The sequence below is a fragment of the Tupaia chinensis genome, unplaced genomic scaffold (genome assembly GCF_000334495.1).
Source record: "Tupaia chinensis unplaced genomic scaffold, TupChi_1.0 Scaffold000418_1, whole genome shotgun sequence".
NCBI lineage: Eukaryota > Metazoa > Chordata > Mammalia > Scandentia > Tupaiidae > Tupaia > Tupaia belangeri.
This window is the reverse complement of record NW_006159923.1, coordinates 1,165,439-1,179,543: the sequence shown is the minus strand read 5'-3', so window position 1 is coordinate 1,179,543 and position 14,105 is coordinate 1,165,439. Positions and strand designations below refer to the sequence as shown.

The window sequence follows — 14,105 nt, the reverse complement described above, 5'->3', positions numbered from 1 at the left end:
CCCCGCCGAGTCTTCCCACCCTGTCTGGGTGGCACTGTGCCGCTCACCAGGCTGGCTGGCGGGTCTCCCAGAGCACCTCAGCCTGGGGGAGGGGGTGGCAGGACACTCTGGGCTCTCCTGACCCCATCTCACCCCGCCCCTAGCTCCGCCGCACCCCTGCCCAAGCCCTCTTCCTAGTCACCTACTGGCTGACTGACGCATGCTCAGTGCTCCTGCCGCCCACTGAATAAAGCACCGGCTCTCTTCTAATCATCAATGAAGGCCGCTCCACAGGCCGGCCCCCTCTCACATGCCTGGAGCTCTTAGTCACTACTCACAGATACCTGCGCTCCTCAGCCATGCACCCTCTATGGCTCCCACAATACTCCCATGTCACATTAACTCCTAAAGTCTGGCATTTGAGCCGTTCACAGACTGACTCCGAATCCCACTGTCCTGCAAATTCCAGTTCATGTTGCTCCTGCTCGCTTTTTTCTTTTCCTTTTAACCCCATTTTAGTCAAAATAAAAGAAAATCAAAACAGGCTCTGGGTCAAGCTGTTCTGACAGGTTCAAATCCTGTCTTCACTGTATTCTTTTTGGGCACTTCATTTCTCCCTTTCCAAGTCTTTCCTTTTTTTTTTTTTATAAGTATTTTATTTAACTTTATTTATTTATTTTAATTTGACCAAAGAGAGAAAGTGAGAAAGCAAGCCGCCAGGTCCAGGACTCGAACTGCAGTTGGCCATGTGTGAGTCCGGCATCCTTAACCACCACGCCACCTGCTGGCCCCCCAAGCCTTCCTCATCAGGATAGAATACTTCCTGGGGTCCTGTGATACTTAGATGAGTCCTGCCTAGGGGATGGACTACCCAGGGCAGTTCAGCCTTCGGAACAGGGAGACTTAGAACTAACAGCCCCCTTCAACACCCTCGCCCCCGTGTCCAGCCCCCAGGGCTGCTCCAGCCCCCTCTTGCCCCTGGCCTACCCAAAATCTGGAAGCAGTCCTCCTCCCTGGCTGTGAGACAGAGGGCCTGCCCCACCTCAGGCCTCTTGGACTGATCCGTCTGGAACTCGATCCCCCTGGAAGTGTCCCCTTGCACCTCAGCTGGGCCAGCCTGGCCTGGGGCTTTCTCTCCTGCTTCCTTCTGGCTTCCAGCCGGAATACTCTTTTCTCCTTCTGCCTTGGCTGGCCCGGGATCCGTGGGGCCGGGGGTCATGGGCACCCCTTCAAAAGTGAGCTCCAACTCCTCACTTGGGGGTTTCTTGGCCAGCAGCTTCTCAGAGCTAGAAGGTGAGAACACAGAGGTGAAGCCCTTAACGAGCATGGCCTCCGGAGGTCTCGGTGCATTCAGAACCTCATCTGCAATTTGGAGCTCATTGCATGACCTGCCTCTGCCCCTGGTGCATGCGGTAACACATCTGATTCACTTTGTACAAAACCAGAAGGGGGTTAATCCCCTGGGTGGCTGTGGTCATTCTCTTGACTATCTGCATGCTAATGGTCACTAATAACCAACGGTGGGATTGTTGATATGATTCACCATCAAATGCATATAAGGGAACTACGGAACTCTCAATCTATAAAAAGCCTGATGATGTATTGATAGTTGATATTTAACATATAATTATCAAATTGATACAGTGTTACTACTGTGGCTTCCGATACTTCATGACCTCATTCGGTTCAGGTAGCTCTAACCAATTACATCACGAGACTGGCTGGTGCTATATTATGGTTATGAAAGTATTAGTAATGGTCCACCAAGGTTACCAGTCACCTTTCAGAAAGGTAATCAGAATTATATTCAGAAAGGTCATCCTTTCTTTCTTTCTTTCTTTGGAGAGGTTTTTTCTATAGGGCGTGTGCGCTCGCCAGAAAGACAGAAAGAGACAGAGAGACAGAAAGCAAGAAGTCACCCCCCGGGGGGATGGCCGTGCCGCAATCCCTTCTCCTCCACTCTCCTCTTGGGATCTTGGGCACACACGCATACCCGCCCAGTGTGAGTTTAAGCCACCAGGTCCGGGACTTGAACCATGGTCGACTACAGGGGAGTCCAGCGACATAGCCATTACGCTAACTGCTGGTCCCCTAGAAAGGTTATCCTTTCTGCCGACACCTCAGTGATGAGGACCTCTGGACCCGGATGCTTAGAGAATGGGAGTTCAGCTGAGGCAGTCTCTGAGGGCCTCTCCCATCTGACACTCCAGGCCTCTATGAATTATGACAAAGTCCTGGGATATTCAAGGGACAAGGCAGGAGAAGCCATGCCCAGAACAGAGGAAGCTGAACATCAGGTCAGCCTGCCCCAGCACCCAATAGGATAACAAGGCTGCCCAAGAGAGGGGAACTAAGCATGATCCCTAGGGAGAATCAACGCCCCCCACCCCTCCCAGGCAGCAGCATTCACCTCGAGAAGATGGCAGGGCAGCTGGGGCTGTGCAGAAAGGCGGGAGAGCCCCTCCTGGCTGCTGCTTGGCCCTCGGCTGCCTTCTTGCCCACCTTGGGCTCTCCAGGGTCCTGGTGGCCCGAGGTTCCCTGCCCAGCACTGGGCTTGTTGGCACTGGCCTCGGCCGTCGCAGTCTGCTGGGGCAGGGCAGCTGGTGGGCCAGTACTGCCCTCCGCAGGCCCCCCTCCCTGGTCATCCTCTCCTTTGGAGCCCTCGGGGGCCCCAAGGTTGGTTGAGGGTTGGGCTAGGGCACTGTCCCCTTTCTGTTTGGCAGGGGCTTTGGTGTCTTTCTCCAGGGTGGCTGGATCAGGGTCCTTTTTTGGGTCTGGGGAACCAGGGTCTTTCTTTGGGTCTGGGGGACCAGGGTCTTTCTTTGGGTCTGGGGGACCAGGGTCTTTCTTTGGGTCTGGGGGACCAGGGTCTTTCTTTAGGTCTGGGGGACCAGGGTCTTTCTTTGGGTCTGGGGGACCAGGGTCTTTCTCTGCAGCTGGGAGTCCTTCGCCTGTAGGTGCTTTGTCTGCAAAGGAGGTGAGACACCCATCAGGATCTGGCCTTCCCCTCCCCCCTCCCCAGCCAGACTGGACAGACACCAGCCCTGGGCCCAGGACCCATCCAGGCAACAACTTGCAAGCACTCGTCCTACTGAGCCTCTGGGGACCACTCAGTGGGTTGCTGGGACCATGGAGGGTCCCTGTGCACAGCCTTTAGCCTTTGGGAGGGCCATGAGAGCCCATCATCCCTCCCCCAGAGTATTGAGGTGGGTCCTCGAAAGCCACCCATGGAGGCTTCACACTTCCTGTCTCTGTAGGGAAGCCTTCCTGCAGACCTGGACCCAGCCCAACCCTCACCAGAGATGGCTCTGATTTCTGGGGTGCCATGCACCGTGCAAAGTGGCCTTGGACACAAAGCTCCCACAGAGGAAGCTACCCAACCCTGGATTCGGACACCCCTTCCCAAGCTCCTCCCTCCCTCTCCTGCCCCTGCTTGGCACCTGTTGATGGGCTCTGGATTCCCAGTTCGACTGCTCCGTTTTCTGTCGCCATGAGGTAGGGAGGCGTGTGCTTCTGCTTGTCTAGCTCAAGTCTTTCTAGCTGCAGAAAGAAGGGCGGAGTGTGTCATGCTGTTGGATTCCCCTCTTGTCTGGCTGTGGCGAGAGGAGGCCAAGGCCAGCTGACTGAGAGGTACCTGGAGCAGAAAGGGGAGCCTGGTGGCCGCGTGTCCTGCAGCGGCTGCTCGGGAGCAGTCCTGGGGCAGTTGTAAGGGACTGGGCCGGGTGGGCAGAGGCGGAGGCAGGGGCACGGGCAGTGGAGGCGGGGACGGAGCAGAGGATCTCTTACACCAGGGGCCATGCAGCTCGGACTGCCACCACCTGTCACTCTTGGCCCCTGTTCAGAGGACACGGCATTCTTCCCACGGCCTGACTTGGGGGAGAATGGTGTTGGAACAAGTAGGAAGAGAAAAGGGAGGGAACACCTGGGGGGCAGTCCTTTTGCAGGCTTTGCTCAGTGTCCCCCACTTGGGCAGGATCAGAGAGGGGGCCTGGAAGAAGAGGGGCTCTCAGACAGGGTGGAAGGGCAGGACTATGCCCAGGCTGCACCCTGGCTCTACCCCATGCGTGCCATCTCCTTGGGTTCCCAGAACCTGGGCAGAGCTACTCAGGCCTACAGACGACCACCTTGGCCCCAGCTCTGGGCCCCAGCATCTGGATCCACTTGGATCATCTTTGGGTAAGAAACTGTCTCAGAGGCACTTGTTCAAACATGCCCATAGGCCTGCAAGCATTTTCTTTAGAAAATGTGCTTTCCCTGGGCACCTGGGGACACGGAGGCTGCCCAGAGTGGCCATGGGAGAGAGGGTCCTCTAGCCCAGTAGTGACCCGAGGGGCATTCCAGCCCGAGGTGTTCACGCTGAGATGGAATCAGGAGAGCTATTGATACACTGCAGGCCTCTGTCACCTGGGCTATCTGCCCAGGGCCTTGCTCTGAAGGGCCTTACGAACCAGTCAGAGCATGGGAAGTAGCTGTGGAGTGGGGACCTGGGGTTGGGGCCCAAGTCACTCTGCTCCAACACCATGGCCTCAGGTCCTCTAAGCAGCAGTGGGGAAAACAACCACTGCCCTGCGATGAGACGAGTGGGAGAAGGCAGCACCTTTAAGCAACAGAGGGAAATGCAGCTGAGGAAATAGACTGAGAAAGCTATTAATGAGCCGATAAGATCTTCAAAGTGGAAAAAAAAAAAAAAAAGCAAGGAGCAGAATAGCTTGTAGGGTATGCGATCATTTGTGCAAAAGGGGGGGAGGATAATACATAATTATTCGCTTTATCACATAAAACTTTCTTTGGGGGCTGGCTCATAGCACAGCAGTTAGGTACTGCACAGAAGCACGTGGTTGACCAGGGTTTGAGTCCGACTCCATTGACTTAAAAAACACGCTGGGTGTGCACACACACCCAGGATCCTAATGGGATGGAGAATTATGGCATGACCAGGCCCCATTGGGAGGTTCTTCCCTCCTCTCTCTCTCTCTCTCTCTCTCTCTCATGCATCCACACGCACATCCTCTGGTACTCAAAACAAAACAAAACAAAACAAAACTTTGGCAGGATAAACAAGAAACTGGGAACCAGAGATGGGAGGGAGATATCACCATGTACCTATTTTTTTATTTGAACCGTGATCTATGTAAATGGATTTCTGTTCAAAATAAGTGATTTTTCACGAATTTGCATGTCATCCTTGCACAGGGCGCATGCTGATCTTCTCTGTAGTGTTCCAATTTTAGTATATGTGCTGCCAAAGTGAGCACTCAAATACGTGTTTCAAAGTTTTGTTTGTTTTGCTGTAGGATATGTGCGCTCACCAGAGAGCTAGAGACAGTGAGAGGGAAAGTGCAAATCGCCCCCGAGTGGGAATGGCCATGCCGCAGTCTCTTCTCCATTCTCCCCCCGGGATTTTAGGCACACATGCACATATGCCCAGGATGAGTTTCAAGTTACCAAGTCTGGGACTTGAACCATGGTCAGCCATATGGGGGTCCAGTGCCTTAACCACCATGCCACCTGCTGGCTTCAATTTTTTTTAATTATTTAATTTTATTTATTATTATCATAATTATTTTAAATTTACTACAGGGTACATGCACTCACTAGAGAGAGATAAAGAGAAAATGAGGAAGCAAGACACCAGGTCCTGGACCCAAACAGCAGTCAGTCCTGTGGGAGCCTAGTGCCTTAACCACTGCACCACCTCCCAGCACCTCCCCCACCCCCGTTTTTATGTGAGCAAATGTCAAGGGTCCGTGGCATAAGCTGGCAAAAACCTGCCTGCCTGTCTCTCTTCCTCATACCTGCCTGTCCTCCCCACCATTTCTCCTCTTCAAGGTCCAGTTACAGCCTGCTTCTTCCAGGAAGCAAAAATAACAACTAATCCCTACATAGCCCTCACCAGATGCTAGGCCTCAGGGAATCTTCCTAACAATCCCATGAGGTAGGTGCTATTGTAGACAGGGAACAGCAAAGTGACTTACCCAAAGTCTTAGGCTCTGCTGAGGTCCGAACCCAGGCTTTACTCAGGGCGGGGGCTCCCTCCCGCATACTGAGTGTGCACTGCTAGCGTTCTCCATCTGTCTTTAAGCATCACCCTGGTGAGTGTTCATCCCATTTTCTGGATGAGGATAAGGAGCGTTAAAGCAATGAGCAGCTTGCACAAGGAAGGGAACAGAGCCAAGAATATCCTCCACAATCTGAAGTCCACTCTTTTCTGAAACTTCCCAGCCTATGCCTTGCTCCCTTCTCCCAGCTGGGTCCCCTTTTGTGGTTCTCATGGTGTTCTACAGGTTGAGATGGTCCCTGTCCACGCCTATGCCTGGGGCCTCCTGGCTCTCTATTTGGATGTTAGTACAGGTTGAAATGTTGGACCTCCCCAACCCAGCCTTGGTGCCCCAGGCTGATCCCGTGGGCGGTTGACACTGTCTGGAAGCCCCTCAAGGACAGGAGCTGCATGGCGTTCACACGTGTGCCCAGCACGGCGTGTACTTGCCAGTCGGTGTTCGATGAGTAAATAACTGAGTGACCAGCAACACTCTGGCCTGGGGCTTATGGGGACAGCTCACTGCAATGGTCCCTGTTGACATCCTGTTATTATTGTGGTTATCAATACCAACGCTTACGGAGTGAGCACCCACTAAGCACCAGGCCTAAGCTCACCAGATCCTCACAAAGTACTCTAAGGGTCAGGACTGAGACCATTTTAAAGTGTGGAAATTGATGCTTTGAACAAATTAAGTGGCTTATCCCCATAGTCGACTGCACAGCTACAAATCTCGATCCAGAGCCAGCGCCTGATGAGACCAGAATCCAGGCTGGGACAACATAAGGGGCTGTATTCGCTACTGTGGATATGGTTAGATTCCCAAACACTAACAACGAACACTTCCTGAGCTCACTGAAACGGGCCAGGCCCTGGTAGGCACCGTCCATTCATTCCTTACGGCCACCCTTCAGTGTAGTGGTTAGGAGCGTGGACCAGCGTCTTCACCTGGAAGACAAGCACCTGCCCCACAGTGGGAGGCCAAGAACACATGCAGAACAGTGCCCTGGGAGCACAGGAAGTGCTGGATAAATGCCAGCTACGTCATCCCCATTTCACACAGGAGAAGAGAACGGAGGCGCAGGGCAAAGACGCAGAGTTGGAACCAGCACCATCCAACTAACCCGAGGCTCGGCTCATAACCACTCTGCCCGATCGCCTCCCTCACAGGGTGGCTGGGAGCACCAGTCAGCGCATGGACACAAAGAGCTTGGCCCAGTACCTGTGGCACTGTGGGGCCCAGTGCAGTCGTGGACAGCCCAGGTAGAGGGCTCAGCTATTCTGCAGGCTCCCTGCAGTGCCTCCTGCAGGGATGGGAGCTGGCCTGGTTCCGGATCCACAGGATTGCTTGCTCCAGCCAGCTGCTCTCCGGGAGTCCCCAAGCCTCTCAGTGCTCCCCTGGAGGCACAGGGGTGGGGCACCGGGAAACCTCCTCCTCCCAGCTAGGGGCTGCCAGAGCCCTTGCCCACCCTTAAGAAGGGGCTTCCCCGGCCACAGCAGCTGCACAGACACTCTGCCTCTACAGGGGCAGGGCAGGAAGTGGGGCAATGCCAGGACCAATTAAACCAGCCAGGGGAATTAAGGTCAGCAGGATGCAATTATGCCTGTTGGATTTAACAAGGCAAGAGGGACGGTTTCTCCAGCCAGAGTTCACGGCTCCTTAGGCCTCTTGCCCTAAGCAGCTCTGCCTTTCAGGAGTCTGGACTTCCAGGCTCACCTATCTGTGGGAGAATTCTTTGGGAGGGAAGGGGTTAAGTCCACCCACACTGCTTCCTTGGCTCTAGAGAGAGCGGTCCAGCCAAGAGGCTTTAAAAGGACCTGCTCAGAGGAAACATTCCCCGCCTGACCCTCTCTCTGCTCGGCTGTGATGGAAAATCCAAGGAGTTGAGCAATGACCTTTCTGACTCCAAAGAGAGCAGCCAACTCCCCTCACAACTTTCCTTCTGGTCCTGACTTGGAGCCACACAGGGCTGGCATCAGCAAGTTGTTTTCACTTGTCCTCTCCTGCCTCGGAACCCTGAGTCCAGGGCCCTGGCAGTACCTCTCTGGCCTCTGGAAAAGTCCTAGGTAAGGCTGCAGTCCCTGTGGCCGGCCCTGTCCTTCCTACCAAGGCTGGTAAGCAGAGATCTACGGGCATTCTGTGTGGCAAATTGGATGTCAAATTCTCTGGAAACCAAATTGATACACTTTTCCAAAACTGCGGATTTTTTAAAAGAGATTTTTGCTATGCCCTCGCCAGACAGAGAGCAAGAAATCATCCCCCAGGGGGTTATGGCCATGCCTCAATCCCTTCTCCGTTCTCCTCTTGGGATTTCGGGTATGCATGCACATGTGCTGCCAGGTCTGGGACTCAAACGGTGGTCAAATACATGGGAGTCCAGCAAAGCAATCATTACAGCAGTTCTGAGGCTCTTCCAGAACTTTTAAAGAAGGAATTATTTACTTTAACTTTTTATTTAACAATATTATATTTTAATTTGACCAGAGAGAGACAAAGAGAAAGGGAAAGTGAGAAAGCAAGCTGCCAGATCTGGGACATGAATGACGGATGGTTGGCCATGTAGGAATCCAACACCTTAACCCCCACGCCCCCTGCCAGCCTGAACAGCAGTTTTATTGACAAGATCATGTATTGGGTGTTGTATTCTATGGCAAAGACTAAACTGGTCACTTTGGGCACACAGAAATGAAGTTGGAAAACTACAGAATCACTACATCACATACGGCATTTTAGGTGAAGACATTATAAAATTCATGCATAGGGTGGGATTCTTTCTGTTGTTAAAAATACAGGGCTCGGGAACCAGCAGTTAGCGTAATGGCTATGTCGCTGGACTCCCACATAGTCGACCGCAGTTCATGTCCCGGACCTGGTGGCTTAAAACCCACGCCGGGCGCGTGTGCGTGCGTGCCCAAGATCCCGAGAGGAGCATGGAGGAGGGGGATTGCGGCGTGGCCATCCCCTCTGGGGGGCGTTTTCTCACTTTCTTGTCTCTCTGTCTCTCTCTGTCTGTCTGGCGAGCGCATGCGCCCTATAGTGAAAAACCTCTCAAAAAAAAAAATACAGGGCAGGCCAGGCTGGTTAAGGGAACTGGATTTCATGTGGCCCAACAAGAGGTTCGAAGCCTGAGGGTACATGTGACCGAAATCTCAACAGGATGGAGAAATGGAGAAGGGACTGTAGCATGATGATGCCCCATTGGGGGTGGTTTCTCCCTCTCCAGTGCACGCATACTCTGGCCCTATAGATACATACTTTTTTTTGAGAGAGAGATTTCTGGAGGAATGTCAGTGAACATATTACCAGGTGCGAGAATAGAAATTATTTTTCAATTTTTTAAAAAAATTTCCAACCTTTTTGAAATGAACATTTGTAACTCTTCCCCCCCCCCTTTAACTCTTCCCCCCCCCCCCCGAGAAGTTTTTGGTATAGAGTGTGTGAGCTCCCCAGAAAGACAGAGACAGAAAGCAAGAAATCCCACCACGGGGGAGGGGGGGGAGGATGGCTATACCGCAATCCCTTCACCTCCATCCTTCTCTTGGGATCCTGGGCACGCACACACACACGCACCCGGTGTGAGTTTAAGCCACTGGGTCCGGGACTCAAACTGTGGTTGACTACATGGGAGTCCAGCGACATAGCCATTACGGCAACTGCTGGTCCTGATCATTTGTAACTCTTATTGGATTAATAAGTCAAAACAAATTTCTTCAGTTTGAGGTAGAAGAGGTCTGATGAGATCTAAAGCTCGTGGGGTTTTAGAGGCAGAGTCTTTTGGGACTGATGACTGGGGATGACTTAACTGACGGCGAGACTCAGGGCCTCGGAGAAAGCCCTACTCAGCTACCACAGGTGGCCTCAGTGCCTGAGCCTGAGTTTGTTTAAAACGGAACCTCATTGGAATTTGTCTCTGGGAATACCTATGAACAAGCATTTCAGGGGTTTTCACGCACACCCCAGTTTGAGAACTGCCAAGTCGGAGGGTCACCTCATCGGATTAATATCCCAAAGCCCTGACAGAGGGCCGGCTCTGAGCTCTCTCCTGACAGAGTTGCCAAAGCATGGCCAGGGGAGTGCTTCAAAAACACCCCCTCCCCATTGACTGAGCTGGCTTCTAAACCCTGAGGCGTGCAGGACTGAAATACCAAGAGAGCTTTGGCGACTCCTGAAGTCTGAGCCCCTCCTGAGTGCAGACCAGTGAAGTCAGAACCTTAGGAGGCAGGGCCCAGAATGTTGGTATTTCAAACTCTCCCCAGAAGATTCTGATGTGTGCTCAGGGTTGAGAGTCTCTGCTCTGAGGCTTTCTCAGGACAAGAACTTCACCTGTTTTCTTTGAATGCCCCTTACAAGCTAGGATAAAGAGGCACGTGGCAAGGGTCCCCTCTGATGGGTGACTGTGTGCTCTGTCCCCATAACTAGAGTTTGGGAGACCAGATGCCAGTTCAGAACTGCCAGGGACTATGTCACATTCGACTTTGTATGCGGAATCACCACGTGAAGGCAGAGGCGCTGGGTGGGGCAGAGAAGTTGTGATACGTTAACAGCACTTGCTAACATTCACTGAGCATTTACCAGTGCCAGACGCTTTCATCTTCACAGCAACCTTGTGAGGTAGAAACTATAGTCACTCCCATTTCCAAGAGGAAACTGAGGCACAGAGTAACTCGCCCGAAGTTATGAAGCAGCAAATGGGGCCAGCACGTGGCATGCAGGTTAAGGCAGCAGGATTCTACATGGTCAACTGCTCAGTTTGAGTCCTGGACACAGCGGCTTGAAAAAACACTCTGTAAAATAATAATAAAAAAAAAAAGAAGAAGAAAAATCATGCTGGGGGGCAGCCAGCAGGTTGCATGGTAGTTAAGGTGCTAGACTCCCACAGTTTCGACTGCAGTTTGAGTCCCAGACCTGCCAGCCTGCTTTTTCTCACTTTTCCTCTCTCTATCTCTAGTGAACACATATGCCCTATAGCAAATTAAATAATAATAATAAATTTTAAAAATTAAGGGGAACCAGCAGTTAGCGTAATGGCTATGTCGCTGGACTCCCACGTAGTCGACTGCAGTTCGCGTCCCGGACCCGGTGGCTTAAAACCCACGCCGGGCGCGTGTGTGTGCGTGCCCAAGATCCTGAGAGGAGAATGGAGGAGAAGGGATTGCGGTGTGGCCATCCCCCCTGGGGGGTAATTTCTCGCTTTCTGTCTCTATGTCTCTCTCTGTCTGGCGAGCGCGTGTGCCCTATAGCGAAAAGCCTCTCCCCCCCAAAAAAAATTAAAAGGCAGCCTTTTAAGAAGAAAAAAATAAAGAAAAGAAAAATCACAATGGGTGCATGTGCATTTGTACCCCAAATCCAGAGAATAAACTGTAGGAGAAGGGATGGAAACATGGCCATCTCCCTGGCCATCTCTCTCTGTCTCTCTCTGTCTCTCTGGTGAGTGCATATCTCTATAGCAAAAACAAAAAAAAGTAGTTAATGATGATTCTTGCATTTAAACACAGACTGTCTCCAGAACCCTCATAATTATATCTGCTCCACGCCCTCTGGAAAATGAATTCATGAGCAAAGAATATTTAGACTCTTATTGACTAAGCTGCCCCGGGGCCTGTCATTCAGCAGGTGCTCTGTAAATGCTGAACAATAAATGCTTCTACTCTGGTAGAGCCCTAGGACAATAGGAAACCAAGACCAGCTCGGCCTTTACTCTCCCTGCTCTCCTACCCAGCCTAACTTCTGCAGCATAAACAGCAAAGCCAAAAATAGCTATCTAATGACGTCAGAGGAGCAAGGTCATCTGAAAACTGCCCACAGCCACTGGACACCTCCCTATAGGATCAAGTAGCAGGAGGGTACCCCAGGCTGGTGGAGCTGTTCCAAGAACAGGAAACGTCCCAGGAACAGACTTGGAGCACCACCACAGGAGGGCAGAGGTGCTGGGCGGGGACAAAGGCCACAACGAAGAGTAGAAGCAAGGCGGAGTGCAGAGCAGGGACCCAGGAGCTCAGAGTCACTTGACTTGATGTGCACTAACAGTCCCTCCTGTTACACGATCCCAGGAAATGTGTTGAGAAGCTGGGAATGTGTGTTCTGCCCTGTTGCACAGGACAGCTTCCTGGCCTGCTATTGTGCTATTTATAGAACACCAGGTCTCTTTGCTAAACTGGGTTACCGTAAGAACCAGGGAATACCCAGCCAGCTCTGAGTAGCTGCTGAGAAGCCCTGCCTGGGATGGGGAGGGGCATCCAAGGAAAGGATGAGGAGTGGGCTGGGGCAAAGTCAGCTTGGCACTTTGACCACCTGGTCGTCGTTCAGGCCTGCTGAGTCTTGTGATTGAATTGACTGGCAGGCGCCCCATCCCCAACGGAGAGAGTGCACGGCCCCCCGCCACATCCCTAACAGGAACCCTAGCTAGCACCTGGCACGGCCCACAGAGAGGCCTTGTGTGCTGACAGCAGGTGAAAGCGAGGAGAACCTGCCTCCCAGCCTCTGGGAAGCTTAGCTGGAGGTTCCCATAGCAAGGTCAAGAGTTCAGCGAAGGCTCCAGCTCACGTCCAGAAAGAGCCAGCCTCTCTTCCCCTGGAGTTCCTGAGAACGCCCATTCTTTGGAACTGGCTCTGCTCGGGGAAGCAAACCGGTGTGGTAGGAAGGGCACTTGAGGGCAAATAGACCTGGATCCAAATTCGGACCCTGCCACTTCCTGGCAGTGTCTCTGGGTAGGGAACTTAAAACTCGGAGCCTCAGTTTCCTCATCTGTCATAGGACTTTCTGGAAGGCTATTTGGAAAAGCATTCTTCCCTCCATCTTCATTCTGGGGATGAAGTTTTAGCTAGGGAGGTAAACAGCTACTCAACAAACCCACCAGCCCTTCTGTGTAATGTAACAGATTGCATGAAGGTGAAATCCCCTCCCCACTCAACCCCAAGAGCTGTGGATGCGAGGGAAGTGTTCTCGCCCTCAGATAAGCTCTTGATTGGCCTGGGCACTGAGGCTGCTGGCTCCCTGGCCCAAAGGGACATGAGTCAAAGACTTGCTGTCTATGAGGACCTGCAGGTCCCTCTCTGCACACACACCACCCTCCCTGAAGGGTTCATTCATATGCTCCTTGCTGGTCGGTTCACCCATAGTGTCAGACTCAGGTCGGATGCAGGGCTGCAAAGTATGCATTCCTAGCTCTGAATGACACTGATGCCACCGGTTCACAGGTCGCATTCGGAGGACCACTGTCCTAGAGAGAAGCCCCACAGCCCAACACGCCGAATTTCTAATTTGCTGTTTTATACAGTTCTTTGGGAAACAAACAGCAGTGTCTTGGCACATGTGGAGGAAAACCCAGAAACACTCTGACCCAATCATTGAGTACAGCTAAGATTTCAGGAAAGATGCACAAAAAATTAACCCCTCCCATTCCTACCTCCCTGCTTGCTCTGCTGCTTAGTTTTCCTGTCTTAGTTTTCTACTGCTGCAGGAAAAAACATGAAAGCTAGTGTACAAATAACAAGGAAAGCCCCCGAAAGGGCGCCATCCTAAACTCAGAGTCTATGGGGTAGACAGCAACTGCCAGCCGGCGGGAAAGCGGTTTCGACAAACTCAGCATAAATCCACCCCTAGCCTCTAACTCCCATGAGCCTCCTCCCCTGCAGGGAAGCCTCCCCACTCCTTTTGGCTGGCTGTTAACTAGCAGCTGCTGACCCTGTCCTGTCAGGCTGTTAGCTGGGTAAACAGCAGGGGCTTCTGGCAACCCTTGGTGACACATACCCGCTGACAATTAATACTGAATATGTGACTCAAGCATGGTCACACTGAGTCACACCAGCCAGAAAGGGTGAGTAACAGTCACCATTGCTGCCCAGAGGGCCTTTGGGTCATTTTAAAGCCAAAGGCAAATTCTTTTCCACTGAAGGAAGGGTCCTTTCTAGTAATTTTTTTTTTTTTTTTTTTTTTACTATAGGGGGTAAGTGCTCACCAAAGATGGAGAGGGAGGGAGAGTGAGAATGCACATCCAGGGGGAATTGCATACCATAATCCTTTCTCCTCCATTCTCCTCTTGGGATTTTGGCCACACACGCACCCAGTGTTTTCCAAGCCACTGGTTCC

At 52.3% G+C, this 14,105-nt stretch overlaps 1 protein-coding gene and 1 non-coding gene across 2 annotated transcripts in view; both read right to left on the bottom strand.

Annotated features, from left to right (window-relative positions):
* Nucleotides 1-3,471, bottom strand: part of MYLK2 (myosin light chain kinase 2) — a 20,657-nt gene extending 17,186 nt beyond the window's left edge. The window contains exons 1-4 of the mRNA XM_027774269.1: nt 3,420-3,471; nt 2,707-2,945; nt 2,390-2,640; nt 967-1,265 (exon numbers count right to left, since the gene is read on the bottom strand). Coding sequence (XP_027630070.1) covers nt 967-1,265; nt 2,390-2,640; nt 2,707-2,945; nt 3,420-3,471 — 841 coding nt within the window. The remainder of the gene's footprint in view (nt 1-966; nt 1,266-2,389; nt 2,641-2,706; nt 2,946-3,419) is intronic.
* A 1,656-nt stretch (nt 3,472-5,127) lies between these two features.
* LOC114008950 (U6 spliceosomal RNA) lies at nt 5,128-5,234 on the bottom strand. Its single transcript, XR_003550432.1, has one exon. It is a non-coding gene; the product is annotated as a U6 spliceosomal RNA (small nuclear RNA).
* Between the last annotated feature and the right edge of the window lie 8,871 nt (nt 5,235-14,105).